Source organism: Puntigrus tetrazona, chromosome 15, assembly GCF_018831695.1.
Source record: "Puntigrus tetrazona isolate hp1 chromosome 15, ASM1883169v1, whole genome shotgun sequence".
Classification (NCBI taxonomy): Eukaryota; Metazoa; Chordata; class Actinopteri; order Cypriniformes; family Cyprinidae; genus Puntigrus; species Puntigrus tetrazona.
The window spans coordinates 22954563-22975349 of record NC_056713.1 but is presented as its reverse complement, the minus strand read 5'-3'; the positions used below and the strand labels follow the sequence as shown (position 1 = coordinate 22975349).

At 38.5% G+C, this 20787-nt stretch overlaps 3 protein-coding genes across 10 annotated transcripts in view; 2 read left to right on the top strand and 1 right to left on the bottom strand.

The window, feature by feature from the left end:
• Nucleotides 1–10101, top strand: part of gria4a (glutamate receptor, ionotropic, AMPA 4a) — a 77042-nt gene extending 66941 nt beyond the window's left edge. Inside the window, exons 14-16 of one of the 8 annotated variants that reach the window (XR_006252668.1) lie at nt 3838–3952; nt 5205–5319; nt 6724–6860. Coding sequence is in view for 6 of the 8 variants with exons in the window: in XM_043259039.1 (XP_043114974.1) it covers nt 3838–3952; nt 6724–6948; nt 9049–9213 (505 nt within the window). In the remaining 2 variants the exon portion in view is untranslated. Of the gene's footprint in view, nt 1–3837; nt 3953–5204; nt 5320–6723; nt 6981–9048 lie in introns of those variants that run through there. The other 7 variants (XM_043259032.1, XM_043259039.1, XM_043259031.1 and 4 more) reach the window with 7 other exon arrangements.
• Nucleotides 10102–15670: 5569 nt separating this feature from the next.
• On the bottom strand, nt 15671–19639 carry msantd4 (Myb/SANT-like DNA-binding domain containing 4 with coiled-coils). The gene is given in 4 exon segments (XM_043259769.1): nt 15671–16633; nt 16636–16693; nt 17599–18226; nt 19558–19639. Coding segments are annotated over 3 exon segments (1239 nt in total). The 5' UTR covers nt 18079–18226; nt 19558–19639; the 3' UTR covers nt 15671–15932.
• A 121-nt stretch (nt 19640–19760) lies between these two features.
• Nucleotides 19761–20787, top strand: part of aasdhppt (aminoadipate-semialdehyde dehydrogenase-phosphopantetheinyl transferase) — a 6178-nt gene continuing 5151 nt past the window's right edge. Inside the window, exon 1 of the mRNA XM_043259770.1 lies at nt 19761–20103. Within this exon, the coding sequence (XP_043115705.1) occupies nt 19960–20103 (144 nt within the window). The 5' untranslated portion in view covers nt 19761–19959. The remainder of the gene's footprint in view (nt 20104–20787) is intronic.

Below are 20787 nucleotides of genomic sequence, written 5' to 3'. Positions count from 1 at the left end.
TTAGTTACTCAAAAAAATATATTTTAATTTTAATTTATATATACATATATATATATATATATATATATATATATATATATATATATATATATATATATATATATATATAAGATTAAGATTACAAAAAAAAAAATATATATATATATATATATATATATATATATATATATATATATATATATATATATATATATATATATATATATATATATACATACACCCATACATATATACATATATATATATATATTTATGGCATGATATGACCTCTTTAAACACAAGCACAAAACCTAATAAAAAGAAAGTGGTAAAAATGTACTTTTGAAAGCCAGAAGCTCCTGTACGCCACAAGATATCCTCGTCTGAGCTCACAGACAGTGCTGTGTGTCTGTGTTTAACTGTGTTCTTCTCCACAGACGCAGCGTTCAGGTAAACGTCCGTCTCACGTCGCTCATTTCTTCTCATCAAGCCCGTCTCGCATCTCCCCTCTCAAGTATTATTTCTCATCTTTTTCACGTTCCTGCACAAAACAGACAGCATGTGTCTTACAGCTGCTAAAGGCAACATGAAATTAATATTCACCGCCAACCGCAAATGATGGATATTAAGCGTCGGCACACATCATTATAAACGCCGCTATTAACGTTTTTTAAATATTTTTTTTAAAGTCTCACCGAGGCTGCATTTGTTCAATCCAAAATACAGTATAAACTGTAATATTCTGAAATAATGTAACGACGGTTTTCTACGCGAATATATCTGAATTTTCAGCATCGTTACTCCAGTCACGTGATCCATTATGCTGCCAGTTAAATGCGTTGCAAATGTTAATTCATGTTGTCTCTTGAAACCTGCATAATAATGACTGGACAGGCGCCGTTTATGACGTGTGCGAGCTATAATGAGCATCGCCGAGCGTTGAGATCTGCGACCTGTGCGGAGACTCGGGAGGCTTTCCCTGACCGTCTGAGCACGGATCGCACACAGGGCAAGACAGAGAGCACTTGATCATCTCGATTCCCGGCGGCCTCCTTGCGTTCTCCGACCCCGACCGGTTGACCTCTCCAGGGCCGCTATAAACACGCTGCTAGCGATTACGGTTTCTGACTTGCCGCCTTACGTCCGCCACGGGGCTCTAAAATTGACGACTTTTGCTGACGCTACGAACTTACTCACCCTCGTGTGGTTTGTTCTCAGCGCCTCAGCAAAGGACGCTCTGCAGCGGATGGGTGCCGTCAGAATAAGAGTCCGAACGGCTGACAAAAAAACATCGCAATAACCCACACCATTCTAACATCATTAAGCCGAAAGCTGTGCGTTTGTAAGAAACACAATCTTTTTTTTTACCTAAAACGGTCACTTTTGGCCCGAATCAGGAGAGAAATCAGTACAGGTCAAGCACTTTCTACGAGCGGACCGATTTAATATCGGATTTTGTTTCAGCTTTCGGCTTCCCAAGATGTTAACCGATGCTGCGAATGAATAACCGCTGTTTGGACTCTCGTTCTGACGGCACCCATTCAGATGCTTTAGGAGAGGGTTCTAGACGAAAGACCCGCACGCTTTGAGTCTCCACGCAGGTCTGAAAAACAAAACGATGGATGTGAATAGCGCATACCGCATCTAGACCAATGTTTTTCAATGGCGTATGAGCATGCAGTATGTCTTCATACGATAACATCCAAAAGAACAATTAACTAAAAACACTCTTATCGCTAAAAACATCCTTATTAACTTAAAACATTATGTTGCACTAATGAAAGCCACAAAGAACTACTTCCTTCCTCTGCATTTTATCTTGTTTTCAATTATCTAAATACTTGCAGACACATAACGACTAAAATGATTAAAAACTGTATTATTACAGGCCAGAAACACTATTTAGTCGTCTTGTTTTAACTTTTTGGAAAACAAGACTCAATACGTTAAGCCAATTTCCGATTGAAGCCAATACGTTTTTAATTTTTGACTGAAAACAAGACAAAAACACTAATAAAGTCACGTTTTGCGGTGCAGGTAAAAGCAACTTTCTGAATACATTCACGAGCTCACTGGTTCGATACGAATCTACATCTTTTCACGTCGTGCAAATCATAAATATGTCTCGTTGTGGTAGCACAATTGCCTTTTTTTCACCGTGCAGCATAAAGTGTTTCACGCCATCACCATTTTTCATTTCTTCATCAAACGTGACACGCTTGTGGAAACACGCTGAGGATGTTTCTCTCACGTCCGTTTCTCTCGCTCTCATTTATTCCCTTCTGATGTCAGCGAGAGTCTCCAGGTTTCTGAACATCTTTATTTTCTCCGGTCTGCATTCACACTCAGTGTCAGTTTTGATATGCTTGGCCGTGGTTCAGTTTAACGTTCAGGGTTAAAATGCACTGCAGGGCCCTGATTTCGGCTTCACGTTTTGCCGAAAATGACAGCGTTTATAGAAAGCTCAAGTCCAATTCCTGTGAAGCATTCTGTAAAACAAGATATAACAAGATAGTCAATCAAATATCACAGCCAATCAGAGGAGTGTAGGGGCGGGGCTATTTCTGCAAGCACTAGCGGTGGATAAGTATTCATTTAAAACACTTTAAGATTATTAAAAATGCGCTTTAGCTACTGAAACAATCTTTGTTTCATAGAATACACTAAAGTGAAGGTAAGGTATATTTTCATTCGTCGTTTGACTGCTGAAAACAATAATTAAGCTCAAACATTAGAGACTTTATTTAAAAATAGAGAAAGCACGTAATAATTACCTGAAATCGTCACCATCACGGTTTGGAGGTTGTTTATTCCAGACGTTACAGAAATAGAAAAATCCTCTGTAGCTAGTCGCGTTTTGTCGCGTGTGGGCGGGGCTTTAACTATGTGGGCGTGGTTTAGCGAAGGTCCGTTCGTTTTACACAAACATTAAACCTGTAAAGGTCACACAAAATCATATTCTAACTCGCAGCAGAGATGTTTATATTTAATAAATACCTGCGATTATCATTGTCGTAGCTTGTAGGTCGTTTTCCAGCCGCGCCGTTAAAACATTAACCGTTTGCCCCCGTGTGGGCGGGGCGTAGGTCAATTTTACTCGCAAACAAAAATTCTGGTAAATTATCCCTTCAAATATCTATACATTACAGCCTATTGATATTAAATCAAGTACATACTCATTAAATGACCTGATAAATCATGGCCATAGATTGTAGGTTGTTGTTGGGCCGAAAACGTAAATCCCCCAAACCAGTCGTGTGGGCGGAGCTTGCAATAATGGGCGGGCCAGAGCGATGCCTGATTCTACTCACCAAAAAAAAACAAACAAAAAAAAAACTTTGAGTTGAATTATCCATCCAAATATTCACACATTACACTTATAATATTAAATAATACACAACAACATACCAAAGATTATAATGGTCATACAATTGTAGATTGAACGTCACGGAAATAAAACCATTTAATCTTCTCATTTAATCGCGCCAATGGGCGGGGCTTCACAACAAAAATACTGTACAATAAAAAAAAAAATAAAATAAAAGCTCAATGCCAAAATAAACAGCAGATGAACTGAGAGAAATGTTGTTAAACTGACATTTATTCAATAGTGGAAAATATTTATTAGTTTAATGCAATAAGTATTTCACTTATATTCTACACTAGCTAATGTTTGAAGGATAGATGGCATAAAATGAGAGTGAAAGAGAGAGAGAAACATCCCATAATAGTCCTCATTAACAACAGCTGCCTTCCTCGAGCCTCTCTTATGTTCTCTCTTGTGTTCTGTTTGTTTTGTGTCGTCTAACCCGGGCTGCGTGCGGCCCGCTCTCATGTGATGTTTATGGTTTGTTGAAGAAATGCCGTAAACCTGGCCGTGTTAAAGCTGAATGAGCAGGGGCTGTTGGACAAATTGAAAAATAAATGGTGGTACGACAAGGGCGAATGTGGCAGCGGGGGCGGGGACTCGAAGGTTAGCCACCAATGACACGCAGAGGAGTGGTAAAAAAAAAGGACGACAATGTGATGCAACAGAGACATCTGCCCCGACGTGACGGCCCTCGCCGGCCAGTAACAAGAGAGCAAGATGTCAAAGGAGACACACGCTGGACATGAAAGCGATTACTGTCAAAACAGAAATATTTGCTAGAAGATTTGTGCTTTTCAGAAAACGAGGGCCGTGACTGCACAGTAATCACAAACAAACATATACACACATACTTCACTGTCTCTAATTCATAGGAATTAAGCCGAATAATGACATTAAGTTCCGATGTATGATAATTATTTAACGTTAAATGAAGTTACATTTAAAATTTAGGTAATTAAGTTAATTAAAACGGAAAAATTTCCTAAATTGAAAAAAAAAATTGTACAAAATCAATTTATACACAGCGAAAATATATATATATATGTGTGTGTGTGTGTGTGTATATATATATATATATATATATATATATATATATATATATATATATATATATATATATATATATATATATATATATATATATATATATATAAATATAATAAATTTATTTATATATTATATTGTTATTAAAAAGACAAAAAATAACATTGATTTCAGAAAAAAATATATATATATATATATATATATATATATATATATTACAATTTTATTATATATTGTTTATTGTTATTAAAAATATACAATCAAAATAACTATTTGAGTAATACTTTTGTAACTATTTGTTTAAAGCACTAATAAAGAAAGTTAAAAATTAAAAAAAGACATGCATAACGTTTCACATGTATATATAAATACATATACACACATACATATATAATTACATACACATACAGACATGCCTTACGATTGTTGTTAAATCATCAGAAACCCAAAATATGTTTTATTTTGAACGTGGGCCGGTCTGCACACACCATCTGCGCTCTGGGCTGCTTACGATGAGCCAATAGTTCTGGATTAGCAGTAATTGTTTGCGTTTTGATAATAAAATCAGGGCAGTATGTGTCTGTTGCCTGAAGCGATGGAGCGAGATCCCATCCATACGTCTGTGGCTCAGCCTCACACACACACACACACACACACACACACACACACACACACACGAGCTCACACACGTGTACTCGATGGGACCTCGGCTTCATCACTTCCTGTGCTGCTGTGTGCCAAGATGTATTGTAATCTAATAACATAAAATAACATGGCCTATGATGTTATTTATGTTATTCTCTCTGAGAAGAACGCCGGTAAACCTGGCGGTGTTGAAACTGAGTGAAGCAGGAGTGCTAGACAAACTCAAAAATAAATGGTGGTACGATAAGGGCGAGTGCGGACCCAAGGACTCGGGAAGTAAGGTCAGTTTCCGGACGGAAAACCGCAAGCAAACCTGAAAACCGCAGCTCTGAAAAACGCAAACATTCTCATGAAATCGGTGCGACGTGTTTTCAGAAAGAAAAAGATGACGGGCGGTCTTAAAATGCCGCTGTCGTCGATTTTTTAAAACTCGGGAAAAATAAAGTAGAACCTTTAGAATGCAACGTTGTGACATCACAATACAAGAATGCTGCACCATGATGTCATGGTTACAGTAAGACACTTTCATGACGTCATAATAGAGTTCGATTCTGTGTAGAACGCAGCTTTGTTAAAGTATAATGGATGAGTTCATTGAGATGGAGAGAATATTGCACTATTAAGAAAGACTACAACGCCATAATATTCACTCAGTTAACTTCAGGGCTAGTTAATAGAAACACATTATGACTGTAGAACATTTCACGAAGCTATTTCATTTTAGAGAGATCCAGGTTGTATTAACATATGCCTAAATATATTCTAAAATAATAAAATAAAAATAATAATAAGTAAACCATTATTAGATTTTTTAAATATTTAAAAATAGTCATATTTAAAAATATATATTTTATTTCAATAGTTACATTAGATTATATACCATACAAAACACAGTAATTTAATGTTTTTAATGTTTTATTTTTCAGCAGAAGTGATGGTTGTAAAAAAAAAAAAAAAAAGCAAAATTTTGTGCAAATATAGAATTTGTTGATATTATAAATCAATTAAGTAAACAATTATTAATGTATTGGATATATTTTAATTATAAATGATTAATTAAAAGGGAATTTTTTTCCAAACGCTGATCCGAACAACAAATATGTAAAAAGAAACGGATAAAATTATATTTAATTAACAAATTAAAGCGCCGCGTTATTATTTGCTTAAAAAGCGTGGATCAAAATGAAAAAATACGATTTATATACAGCATTGTTCCATCATGCTTAAAATAATTATACAATAAAATAATTTATAAAATATCCTCAGTTTGATATTAATTCGTATTTACCTCAAACAAAAGTAAGACTATATTTACTGCGTAAAATAGACGCTTTTTTCTTTCAGAACGCGAAAAGTATTTGTTATTTTATATCATTTAAACGATTGTAAATGCATATTAATGTATTCATTTAAAGCATTTTAAGCATGTGTTGAAAATAAAACTCCACCGAGCTAAACTATTATCGCTATTTTATTTAAAAAAAAATTATTTCGTGTTCGAAACCTAAACGACACTGGATTTGTAACAGAGCGATGTCCGATGCAAAGCTGATTGTATCACGTCATGACCTGTAATTGCATATATATATATATGTATATGTATATATCTATCTGTCATGTGTAAAGGTGCCGCTTCCCGCCTCTCTAACGCTCTGTTTTCTCCCTCGAATCCCTGTCGCCTCCAGGACAAGAGCTCGCAGGCGCTGAGCCTGAGCAACGTGGCGGGAGTTTTCTACATCCTGGTGGGCGGCCTGGGTCTGGCCATGCTGGTGGCCCTGGTCGAGTTTTGCTATAAGTCCCGCGCCGAGGCCAAGAAACTGAAGGTGGAATCGGCCGAACTGAATTTTAGCCCCGCCCCCAGCCCAACGCACAGCGTGCAGAACTTAGCCACTTATAGAGAGGGATACAACGTGTACGGCTCTGACGCAGTAAAGATATAGGGGTAGGACAGAAAGCCTGCTTGCGGTTCGCAGGGGTTCGGCCTGAGCCTCGTCTGTCATATAGCTGCAGCAGACGTCCGTCCGCTAATGTTGTGACCGCTTCCCATCCCTCCGTTTACTTACGTTCCTTCTTGGTTTGTTCACTTCTGAAAGAGACCCCTTCATTTCTGTCGCCTGTCGTTCTTTTCTGCCTTGACTAGAGCGTGCTGGGGATTGCATTGGTTTGGTCTTCCTGGCTGCAGTCGCTGGTGTTTTTTGCACTGTTGGCTTTCTGTTTCAGACACCTGCATTAAAACGGCACAAGATGACACACACACACACACACACACACACACGGATAAAGCTGCCATATTGCATTAGGAGCTCAAATTAGTAGCAAAGCAAACATCTCGGTATGCAACCTTCGAACACTTTATAAAGGAATGCTGCTCGTATATTTCTCGTTTAGAGATCTCGGCTCTCTGCTATAGGCCGGCGGTTCTCAACTGGCGAGTTTTGACGGACGAAGGCAACGCAAGTAACCATCGATCGTCTAAAACGCATCGAATCCGGCTTGATGGTGTTTTGGAATACATTTGTAAAACCTTGGCTGTTGTTTGTGCAGCAAATAAACTATTTAAAACCCTTGTATTGTATCAGTAAACATTTAGGTAGGATAATTCACCAACAAATCACAAAAATATATAAAATGTTCAAAAAAATCACTATGTTAATCAGTAATATTAATATTTATTACACATTACAAACTGAAAAATAAATGTTAAAACAGTACCTATTTTGTTCTTACAAACTTTTTCCCCGAAACTGTAAATTATTTTTATCTATTTCATTTAAAACACACACACACACACACACACACACACACACACACACACACATATATATATATATATATATATATATATATTAATTTTATTTACTAATTTATTTAATAAAAGCATGGCACATGCAAAGAAAAAAAAATAATGGGTTAATTTCTTAGTAAAAATTAACATGCATGAACTGATAAAATGTAGCCAATCGTTTAAAATGTACATTTTTATTAATATGTTTAATCATATATATATTTTTTATATTACTATAATTTCTAAAAACAAGTTTTAGTAGTTTATTTAAATACGTAATAATAAATTTAAGTAAATAATAAATTAATAAAGTAATAAAAATATTGTATATATAGTCTATATAGTTTTTTTCATTGATTTTTATGTTTTAGTTATTTTAGTTGAACAAAGTAACACGTAAAACTAGCATATTAAAATATTTAATACAGATGTAAATACGTAAAAGGTTTTGTCGTTGTTTTTTTCCCACAGAGTAAATACTTATTTTAGCTTTAGCTGACTGCAATAACCCTGGCTGCCTTTAACCGTAAAATATAAACAAAATCAATGTAGAAATTTTGTATGTGCTTTCTTAAAAAAATAAAAACTGTGCGTGTTCATAATCCTGAATGAGCAAAAAGTTACAAAATATCAAGAACTAAAAAATCACGGGTTAGCATTTCCGACAACTCCAAACCCAAACTGATGATAATACAAGGGTTAAAAATACGAAACAATTCGGCTGAGATCCGCCGCTATAGACAGCAGCTACTCGCAATGCGTTATTTGGTACGAGTAGGGCATTATAGATCAAACGGCTGTTGGTTTAATGATGTTTGGTTGCGTTTCTTTTTCTTTTGTTGTTAGCGACATCAACGAACCAATCTATAATGCTGTACTGATACCGAATAATACCCGACTGACCTCCTGACCCCTGCTTATACGAAACATTAGCAGTATGAACGTATAAAGTGTTACGGGACACCGTACAATTCAGTTTTTAGCGGGAACACGAGCGAAGGGCTGCATGCTGGCGTTAGAAATGCAGATGTCTAGCCGTGTTGTACATTTTGAGATGTGTTCTGTATTTGTGTGTGGCGGCCTTGAGCTTTTCCTCCGTTCTGTCGATGTGAATGTGTCGCGTGGTTCCTTTGTGACGTCACTGTGTCATTTGCATATATTGTTTCCCACCCCCAGAGAGTTCCACGTGTTCTGACTCCGCCTCTCGTCCCGCCCCCTTCTCTAGCTCACCTTCTCGGAAGCCATGAGAAACAAGGCCCGCTTGTCAATCACGGGCAGCCTGGGGGAGAATGGGCGTGTCCTGACGCCAGACTGCCCTAAGGCCGTGCACTCTGGCCCCTCCTTCCGACATGGCCCCGCCCTCGCCGTGGTGTCCTCCGACCTCCCATAGAAACCAAAAACTCACCTTGTGCCTTAAACCATCTTACCCCTCTACCGAAGTTCAGATTTCACGCAAAACACGGGAGAAGCGCGCCGTCGCCGGCTCCAAACGCGACTAAGCCCTCGGAAAAGACGTCAACAATTGTAAAAGAGCCGGGACGGCACGGACACGAACGCTTGGCGAGCATCAAGGACCCATGATGCCTTATCCTAACTTTGGGGACGAACACCATCAAGCGACCAGTAAACTGTAAATGTAGAGACATTAGCCGCGCTTCCCTGATTAGCCGTACTTGTATTAAATCACGTATTTACGACATGGTCCACGATCACTAGCTACTAAACCGTATGTAGATATTCTCTCAGGAGCCACGAAGGGGGACAACGGAAACACCTTTTATCATCTCGACAGGACTTCTCCAAGACGCCGCCGGGAGCCGCTTGCTTTTCGGATCTGAAATGTACATAGACCAGTAGTAAAAGCTGAAAACGATTCTTTTATAAAGCATCTTAGATAATAAATCATCGCAATAATGACTATAGGGAGACCTGACTTGTAATTAAGAGATCTTTTATATACACACAGTATTATATATATACAGAATATAATAGAGGGACATCCGAACTAAAACCGCACCGTTGCGTGTGAGACCATGGCATCTGTTCTGTTAACAGTTGTTTTGATAACCGATGTAACGCAGTGTGTACGTGTCTTTGTCCTTTAATGAATGTCCACGCATTACACATTTCGCACAAAACACACACGAGCGTAGGATGTGAACGGCGCACCGCATCGCACACCGATTCTCACCTTTGGTGTTTGGTTATGTTTTCGCGTTCTTTCGTTTTTTCTCTTTGTACCCACCGATTCAAATAAAACAGGAACATTTATACAACACTCTCTTTTTTTTGCTTTTAATTCATCGAGGCACCTTGGTTTAATGCACAGCGCTGTCAACTAGTAAGTGATCAGGAATTCAGTGGTTTAGAGGAAGTTGCTATGTTTGTCCTCTGAACTCGAAAAAAATCTCGAAAGGGCTGGGGAGTCGCTAAATTTATCTAGAAAATTGCTAAATTGGTAACACTGCTGATGCCAATGGAGTTCAATAATAAAATCAGCTCTTTAAAAGAAAATAAAAAATACATTTTACTGAAGTTAACGATGGAAAATGTAGGTTTAGCGTTCATTAAACTGCAAGAAATGGGTCTACCCACAAACTTTGTTGTTGAAAAATTACTTTTTAATACATTAAAGGGGTCATTGGATGCGACAGTGTTTTTTCCTAATCTACTAAAATATTTAGCCCTTTCTCAAACCGTCTCAGTGACGTCACACAGGCAGGCCCCTCCCACGATTGTTTGATCGACAGCATCGTCATACGTTAGCTTTAGCGTTTAGCTTTAGCCAGATCGTTGCCTACCCCCAGAAGAAGCCAGTAATAGGTTTTTATGAATCTTTGCTAATCGACTTTCCTAACAATGTGCTATTTAGCCATTTTCTTCAGAGAGCGGCTCGGAAGAGAGGGGCGGGTGAGAAGCGCTCATTTGCATTTAAAGCGACATGAGCCGTTTCTGAAGGGGTTAAAAACGATATTGTTTACACTACCATTGAGAAATTTTGCCAAGACTTTCCATGCCAAAGAAGACATTTGTTAAGACCTAAAGAAAAACAAGCGATATCAGTTCAAGATGTTTCAAAAATTTTGCAAGGAAAAGAACCGAACAAAACGCTAGTTCAAGCAAAGAAAAACAAGAGGAGAAACCTGGATTGAGGCGCCATCGAAGTGTCAAACGGTTTCTAACATCTTGCAGAAACCAATCTGCAAATGGTTTTTTACACCTGACTTTGCCATCTATCTGGTTTAAGAGAGCATATTTTAACTAGTGGCCAACGGAAAATATTTTTCATCGGAAGTGTTCAAAAGAAATGGTAATTGGTCATTTATGGTTATTTAATGTCATTAAACTGTTCAGAATGTGGTGTTCGAAGATGATAAACCAGTTGTAGTACAGTCTAGTTTAGTCTAGCTAATCTAGATTGGCCATTAGCTGGACACATTCATGTTTGTTTGTGCTTCTCACCCAATCTGACCCATCACGATTGACTTTTCAGCGCCATTACTGGCATTATTGGTTTTGTATCTTAAACTGGTAGAACCAAACTGGCTTGTTGGTTTGCTAGCTTTACCCAGCTAACGGCCAACCTGGAACAGCTAGTATGTTCCAAAACAACCTTTTGCCAAGAAGAAAGACTGTATAAACACCAACATACAAAGGTATCGAATATTATCTCGAGGAACCAGAAGACACGACGCCGTAGATGTCAGCGCACTTCCTCTCAAGACAGTTGAGGCTTAATCCAGACTTTATAAAACACAATAGAACTTCAGGCGGTGTTATAGAAAAAGACAGAGCAATCTGACAGCCAGATCTCGCTCATTCTCACTTACAGACAGACACATCTGAGGCTCGCTTTCATTGGGAGGAAATCCGTTTTTCTCTGGAGATTTCCGTTCCTTCCCACATCATCAGAACTTGCCTCCTTCTCCCAGAATGCTCGGTTTCAATCCCGCGGGCTTTATTTGGACCAACGCTTCTGTTAGAAATACAGACATTCAGTAAGCTTCAAATACTAGAGATGAGAGCTGATATCAGGGCAGACGGGCCGCAGTGACGGATCTGACCAGAATATTACACACCGGATGACATTTCTATATGAAACGGCTGGGATCATTTCTAAATGATTGTATCATTCACAGAAGTCGTCCTTTCACCTGATGGAAAGCACATAACGAACGCATTATTCAGAGAAAAAGTGATTGAAAATTGAAATTAAACTACAAAAACCACTAGTTCCGTGTCTCAGCAACATGAAGACTGTGGTAATGATGCTGAACGTTCAGCAAGACAGGAATAGATTACCTTTGAGAACATATTCACATTCAAAATTGTAATAAATTCACAATACAATAAAATCACTCCAGCCCCGTTGAGCATAGAATAGAAAATATAAGCTAATTTTCCTTAAAGGTGCTGTAGAATGGAAAAACTGTATTTAAACGCAAACACGATAACAATAAAGATACCGTTCTAAAAGGCGTTTTCAATGTTAAAGAGCGTCCACGCCACAATTATAGCAATAAAGGTACAGCAAGATATTGCTGGAACCGTTTTCAGAACTAATGAATGATAAAGCTTAGAATAAACAGATAATATCGTTTGGTTTAATGATATGCAGCAGAATAGAACATAACCGTATAATGAAGTACATCGGTTTTGGTGATAACTAAGGGAATATTTCATTACTATAATGCAGATTTAACGCTAGAAACAACATCAAAAGTATACATTTACACACAGACAGGCCACCTAACGCAACTTTCGGACGCCATCTTTATTTTTTAGCATCCATCACGGAGCGGAACGCACGGGATTGTGGGATATCAAAGGAGGCGATGTCAGAGGAAAATGCTTCCGGAGGCAGGAAGTAATGCATTGACGCCTTCCTGTTTTAGAACGCTGCCTTTAAATCTGACGGACGCAGCCGTATTTTCCTCCCCGCTGTGAATTATTGAAATTAGCTGCGCTGTGAAAGAGCCAATCAGAGCAGAATCCAACATTATTATTCATGACCTTTCCAAATAAGGTAATAACTGACCACTTCATTCGCAGGGTGGATTTCTAGGGCTGTACGCGGCCCTTAGCTAAGCCACACACCTCTAGATATCAGAGAAAAATAAAATATATATATTATATCAATGCATTCTATCCTCGCCATACTAGGAAACGGAGACAAGATAGAAAACTGGGTTCAAACAACCATTTCAGTTCTTTAAATTCTGTTTATTTTCTGTCGTTTGCCACATCAGGAACATACATTGAAAACACACACACGCACACACACACACCATTTATTCACCATAGTGCACATACAGTACAATAAAAGACACCTTTCTGAGTCCATCAACACAGACAGCACCAGCTTACAAAACGTAAATGCCCATAAAACCTAAATTACACGACCTTCATCTGAGCGTGAAAACATATTCACTGGAGATCTGACGGAAAAAAACAAAAAAACACTGCATCAGACAGCTTCGGTTTTCCGCTTTATAAGAGAAATGCAGAGAGAAGCTGAACTGAAGCGTGAGGCCCGTTTCTGCTGCAAATCGATACAAACAAAGCGGTGTCTGGGTTTATATGCGGAGTGCTTCCTTTACTAATGGACAAAAATTATGAGTGAGCTATTACTTAGACTTTTTTGTTCATCAAACAGAACGGACACGCTGGTTTTTTGATACGTCATTCGACGTCCACGTCTTACAAAGCATCCACTTTTAGTAAAAAAACAGCACGTTTTGAAGCAAAGTAGGATGCAAAGGAGAAGCCTGCCGTAAAAGGTCACGCTAATTAAGGTTCACAGATCGTTTTCACCGTGTTTTATGCAAAAATGCATTCAGAAACGTAAACGTAAGCATGCACTGCTTCCGTGTGAAACAGGCCTAAGAGCACGGGATCACGAAAGGACTCAAAACAAACAAACAAACAAAACCGTTTACCTTCAATGCAATGCGAATTGCTTTGGATAAGACGCATAAATGCAACCAAACACCACATATCCACAGAAACATATAAACCACTCGACAACTGCACTTCTGGATCAGCAAAACAGCTACTGTACGAAAACACGCACACACACGCGCTCGCACGCACACTCATAAACACAGACTACATTCACAATACAGGCCTTTATGAGAAAATCTCGGGAAAACCTGTGAAGAACACGTTTCACCTCAAAATCAAAAGAGAAAAAGAACAGGGAAACACCGAGACACGACAGAAACACTGTTTTCACCCAAAAATGAAAATGGGTTCGCTGAAAAAATGTACTCACCAGGACGCAGATGTAGAGCCCGTTTCTCCATCGGATTTGTAGAAATGCAGCATTGCACCATTTACCCAGCCACGCAGTGAATGGGTGCCGTCAGAACGAGAGCGCAAGCAGCTGATAAAAAACATCGCAATGATCCACAGCGCTACCGGTCCATCGGGGGAACGTCTTGTGAAGACAAAAGCTGCGTGTTTGTAAGCAAATATATCGTTTTACCTTCAAACCATTGATTCCAGTTAAAACAGAGTCCATGATCCATGGGACTCTGACGCGTGAGACGACAAGAGATGGACTTTTACACTGAAGGAGGCGTCGTTATGCATTATGGACTCGTATTTCGGCCATAAACAGCAATTTGCTGACGGCACCCATTCGCTGCAAACTATTCATCGGTGAGTGACGGAATGCTCCATTTCTCCAAATCTGTTCCGATAAAGAAAATCTAATTTCTACATTTCAGACGTTTAATTTTCAGCAAATGTTCATTTCTGGTCAGCTATTCCTAGCATAGCATATATATATATATATATATATATATATATATATATATATATATATATATATATATATATATATATATATATATATATATTTTCTCTTGATTTTGGGGTGAAAATATCTGATACAAAATTTTGCTTTGACTGTTCACGTTCACTTTCGCGAGCGTGAAGAAGCAAAACTAAACCGAAGCACCTGTAGTTTTTTTACGAACACGTTTATCTGCGTTCAGACAGCTTATTCAATTATTGACGTCAAGGCCAGAGAAACACCTGATTATTTCGAAATAAAACCAGGCCTCGCTTATAAAAAACATGTCTTTTTGTGCATAAGAAGGTATTTACGACAAATCGGGGCCTCGGATTTGGTCCCCATTCGTGCTGTAGAGTGAGCACAGCTGCTTATGAGAGCCCTTATATGCTCCAGCTCTTATTAGCTCTCGTTCCGCTCTGTGCATTAAACACAGCATGGTAACAGAGCACATAAAGTTTAATCAGAAGCATCAGTTCTTTTTATAATATGTCAAAAGCACGTTCTGCATAAATTTCTCCGAGATATCAATCCTCAACCTAATCGGCGGCAGAATGTCTCGTGAGTAGTTTTCGAATGAACGAAAGGCAATCGTGTGTGGGCTGACCTGATCTATGGACACAGCCAGAAACACCGTTTACATAGATATCCATTCATTTCTTTAGTGAAAAATTTATTATATATTAAAATCTATTTTTAAAAAAGGTAAGCACCAAAAAAAAGTGTTATTTTTGCACTTCAAATAAAACCAAAAAAACACTAGTATAGTATTTACTAGTTATTTTAAAGTAAATAATGTTTTCTTTTAAAAACTTAACTTATTACTCAAACATTCAACATTAAAAATTTTCTATGAAGATTTTCATCCAATATATATATATATATATATATATATATATATATTTTTTATATATATATATATATATATATATATATATATATATATATATATTTTTTTTTTTTTTTATATATATATATATATATATATATATATATATATATATATATATATATATATATATATATATATATATATACATACATAAAATGAGGTAATTCCTGGCATCCACTTATCTTTCAGTATCTATTTTTAAAAACATATTTTCAAAACTGAGTCCACGTGCGTCTTGTCTATAAATGTCTCGCAATCATTGCTTGCCTTTTTTCTTTTTCAAACGTCTCACAGAAATAGAATTGCTTTATTTAAAGTGCAAAAAAACACACAAAAAAACAGATTTTTTTCCCCCGTTAAAATGAATGGATAACTACGGTCCCAATCTTTCCCTACCTAGCTATACACGCACGGCGCTTCACGAGTGCAGCGCCATCTGTTGTCCATCTTTGTGAAGCTGCAGCCTCTCTTTCTCCACCTGCAGGCGCTCCTTCTCAATCTGCAGTCTCCCCGACTCAAACTTGAAGAACTGCAGTCTCTCCTTCTCCAGCAGGAGGCGCTCTTTCTCTAGCTTCAGCTTCTCCGCCTCCAGATCCACCGCCGTCGGCCAAGCCATCTTCCTGTCCTTCTCCCCGTCCAGTGAGGACGACGAGGGGGCGGAGGACGACGTGGTGGGCGTGGCCACAGACGTAGAGGGGGCGGGGCTCTGCTGGAGGGGCGTGTTCTGCTGCAGCTGCAGTCGCAGTCGCTCCCGCTCCACCTGCAGACGCTCTTTCTCCAGCTGCAGCCGCTCTCTCTCCACCTCGCCCTGCCTCAGCCGCTCCTTCTCCACCAGGAGGCGCTCTTTCTCCACCTGCAGCCGCTCGGACTCCACCTGTAAGCGGTGCTTCTCCAGGTCCAGTCTCTGCCTCTCCAGCGCCACCAGGAGGCTTGTGTTCTCCCCTCCGGTCAGGCCCAGGCCAGCTACGCCCATCCCGCACACGCTCCCGACTCCGAGCCCCAGGTCTCGACTCACGGCCGGGCCCGACGCAGGCTTCGTGGAGCTCAGCACGCCGAATTCGTCGATGTGAGCGAAGACCTCAGAAACCCGGCCCTCGCGGTCCATATCAGGGAGGATGGAGGGAAACAGTCTTCATCGTCTTCTTCACCCTCACCACCTTCACCAACCTCCGCCTCCAACTAGACAGACACAAAGTCAGCGGCAATGATGAGACCAAGCACACCTACGGTTTCATCATAGCGTAAATATAGGGAAAATAGAATTTATAGAATAATAACAAAGTTGGATTAGAAATCATATTGGAAATCTGATAAAGGAGAGTGTTTATCTGAAAATATCACGTGATCCTGGACCACAAAACCAATGTGAAGTATCTGGAGTTTATTTATAGCAATAGCCAAAAATGTTATATATTGTATATATATATATATATATATATATATATATATATATATATATATATATATATATAAATGTTATATATTATCGATTTTTCTTTTATGCCTAAAATAATTGGGATATTAAGATCACGTTCAAGCGAAGCATGCATGTTCAAGATATTTAGTGCATTTCTTACCATAAATATATTAAAATCTCATTTTGATTTTATTATTTTATATTAATTTAAAGAATACAGGCTCATTCTGCTGCGTGATATCATGGTACGGCATCCAAACGGCCACAGAAAACTACTTATTATTAATTTTATATATATATATATATATATATATATATATATATATATATATATATATATATATATATATATATATATATATTTTTTTTATCTTAATTTTGACTTTGCGTAATAAAATGCTAAAAATGCATGAAAATTTTTTGAATCAGCTGTAAGATTTTTTTGTCTGAGGCTGAATTTATTTGATGAAAAATACAATAAAAATAGTAAAACTGTGAAACATAATTACAATTTGAAACAAGTGCTTTTTATGTGAATGTATTGTAAATGCTTTTATTTTTACTGTTTGCTGAATAAAAACCAAATCCAAATGCCCACACCGTGTGAGGATTCCCCTCGAAGCTGTAGAATTAATATAAATAATCGGTATCTGCGTCTAGCACATACTCTGTAGCTGCTGGCCTCATCGTCCTCCATTTTGACTCCAGGCGTGTGCGAGCTGGGCTCCCCGAGGTCCGTCAGGTCCTGCCAGTCGCACGACGAGTCTTTGGAAAAGCCGCTGAGGTCCAGCGACTGGTCGCCACCACCCAGAGACGCGTCGTTGTCGGGCGACGACGCTTCAAACTCCTGCTTCAACCCCGTCGCCAACTCGGCCTGGAGCTGCTTCCGTTTCATCAGCGCGCGCCAGTCCAGGTACCGCCGCTTGACCTCGGCCGCCGTGCGCAGCTCGCCCTCACCGAGGGCGTTCACGCTGTCCGCCACCTCCTCCCACGCCCGCCGCTTCAGCTCGTTGATGGCCATGTTCTGCTGGCGGGAGAACAGGATCTCGCGCCGCTTGTGGATCTCTCGGATCAGAGTCTGCGTCTCCTTCACGCTGTAGTTGCTCTTCCGCTTCCTCTTCAGGTGCTTCATCTGCAGGAAGTCCATGCTGGAGACGACGGGGTGCTCGGCGCTGGACGGATCCCGTCACTCCGGACGCATCTTCGGGTTCACGCCGACACGCGTTAGAGCGGGAAAGTGTTGAGGTCATGCAGAGGTCACGCAAAACGACAGCAGGATCTGAACATCTGGTCTCCTACAACAAAACAAACCCAGTTTTAGTTGCACATAATACATGTGCATTTTTTCACAGCTATGAACAAAAACAGGAAGTTATGATATATTGCGGCCCTGGAGCACAAAACCTTGATAAGTAGCACAGGTTTATTTATAGCAATAGCTAATAATACATTGCATTGATCAAAATAATCGATTTTTCTTTTGTGCCAAAAATAATAAAATATTTTCATTATGTGAAAGTCATGTACCACGCATATCTTTTGTAGATTTCCTACCATAAAAAAAATGTAAAAACCTAATTTTTTTATTAGCATGCATTGCTAAGAACTTCATTTGGACAACTTAAAAAAAGGTGACATTTTCAATATTTTTATTTATTAGTTTTTTAGATTCCAGATTTTCAAATAGTCCTATCCTAACAAACCACACATCAATGGAAAGCTTCAGCTTTCATCTCAATTTCAAAAATTTGTTCCATATAAAAATATACATAAGAGTTCAGGGGTTGGTGCAAAAATTTTATTTCTCTGAACGTCTGAATGCATTTGATTTTTAAAAATACTGGTAAAAAAAAGCAAAATATTATAGCAATTTAAAATAACTGTTTTCTATTTGAATATATTTTAAAAAGTAATTTATTCCCGTGATGCAATCTGAATTTTCAGCATCATTACGCCGGTCTGAAATCCACTTCTGAAATCGTTCTAATGTGTTAGAAATAGAAAGTAAAAAAAAACAAACAACAATTTAACACATCTTTCATGAACAAAACTATTTACGAATAATAATAACAAAAAATATATAATAATTACAAAAACATAATATGCAAAATTAATGTGTAAAAAAAATATATTAAGCACAAACTTGTTAATGGTAGTGTGTATCAGGTAAAGTTTTGAAAACATATCTAAATCGTTTGTAAAAAAAAAAAAAATTAAATTAAAAAGGAGGCTAAAAGCTTCTTATGATGTTTAAATGATCATCATCACGCAGGACCTTATTACCATTTCATACGATAATCCATATAACAATCGTAAATATGGCGGGGTTTCTGTAGAAAACGTGGTTACAAGCAAATATTTAGTTAAAGCTTATCCATATGCGGCATGATTATCAATATGACACCGCATGATTCAATCATTTATAACAAACATAAACACATGAATGCGGCTGTTGTGTTTTTGCAGTTCAATTACACACATGTCGCCAGAAAGCGCTTCATCGGAAACAAATACTATTATGATTTCCCCACACGCGGCCCTTAATAAAACCCGAAATAAACGGCGTAAGGCGTACCGCACACAAAAAAACGTCACGCTTGCTGTATTTATTTATTCAAACACTCACCGGCGGAGAAAAGCGTCAAGCGCTCCGTCCACACGCGTCGCGCCCCGCCTCCACGGCCGAGCTGCGCCGAACACTTCCGACAGCGCGCGATTGGCCAACGAGCGTCGCCGCCCTCCGCGTCGGCCAATCAGACGAGGCGCTCGCCTCCTAGCCCCGCCCGCGGGATGTTCTTCCGGATGCCTGCGTGTGGTTTGTGACACATGTGCAGGCGACCGGGAGAAAGCAAAACAAACGCTGCGAAGCGCGGAAGACAATGTAGCGACGCGCGATTATAAGGGCGGGGTGTTATTAATGAATTACGGGAACAAACCGCAGCGTTATAGCATATAGCAGCTGGTAATTATGCATATTTCTGCTAGCGGTGCTGTAGGGTAATAGCGTTGGGTGTTGTGGTCGACGGGAATGGACGGGGTCCGGTGGGCGTTCCGCTGCGGTTCTTGGGTCCCGACCCGTTCCGAGTGGACCCTGGCGGCCCGGTGCGTTCAGCAGGAGGAGAAGGAACGGATCGCGCAGTTCGTGTTCGCCAAAGACGCCAAATCCGCCATGGTGCGTGCAACCTGTCTAATTCATTATCTGCAAACCTTTTGAGACATCCGTCTCCGTTTTTACTTATTAATAAATTTGTTTATTAACTTATTTCTGTATTTATTATTTATGCATTGCATTAAGCATTTAACACAATTATTCATGTACTGATTTCTTTAATGAACTGTTTATGATTAATTAATTTGCTCATTTTTTATTAATCATTTTTAATTAACATTTATTTTATTCAATATTTATTAATGCATACGTTCAGTTGCTAATTAATTATTAATTTATAGATTATTTATTCGTCCATTTGTTTATGAATTCATAATGCATTTACTTAGTGTGTTAGTTATTTATTAATTAAATTAATAATAATTGATAATTATTATAAACTTAAATGGAATAATCATTTATTTATGCATGCATGGATTCATTCATTCATTGATGCATTCGTTTATATATAATTTTTTCAATAACGCTTTTAACAATACCTAAAAGCACCTAAGAGAATCAAATCAAGAGCGTCAGTAATGTATAATAATAAGATTAAACACCTAATTTTCAGCATTTCACTGTTTAATTCAGAGACGTAACTGTCCAGCTCAGTTTAGTCTAAATAATATCTGCAATCATATGGACAATTTTCACAAAAAATACAAACTTTATCACACTTTCATGGCCACAAAAAAATAAAGAAAT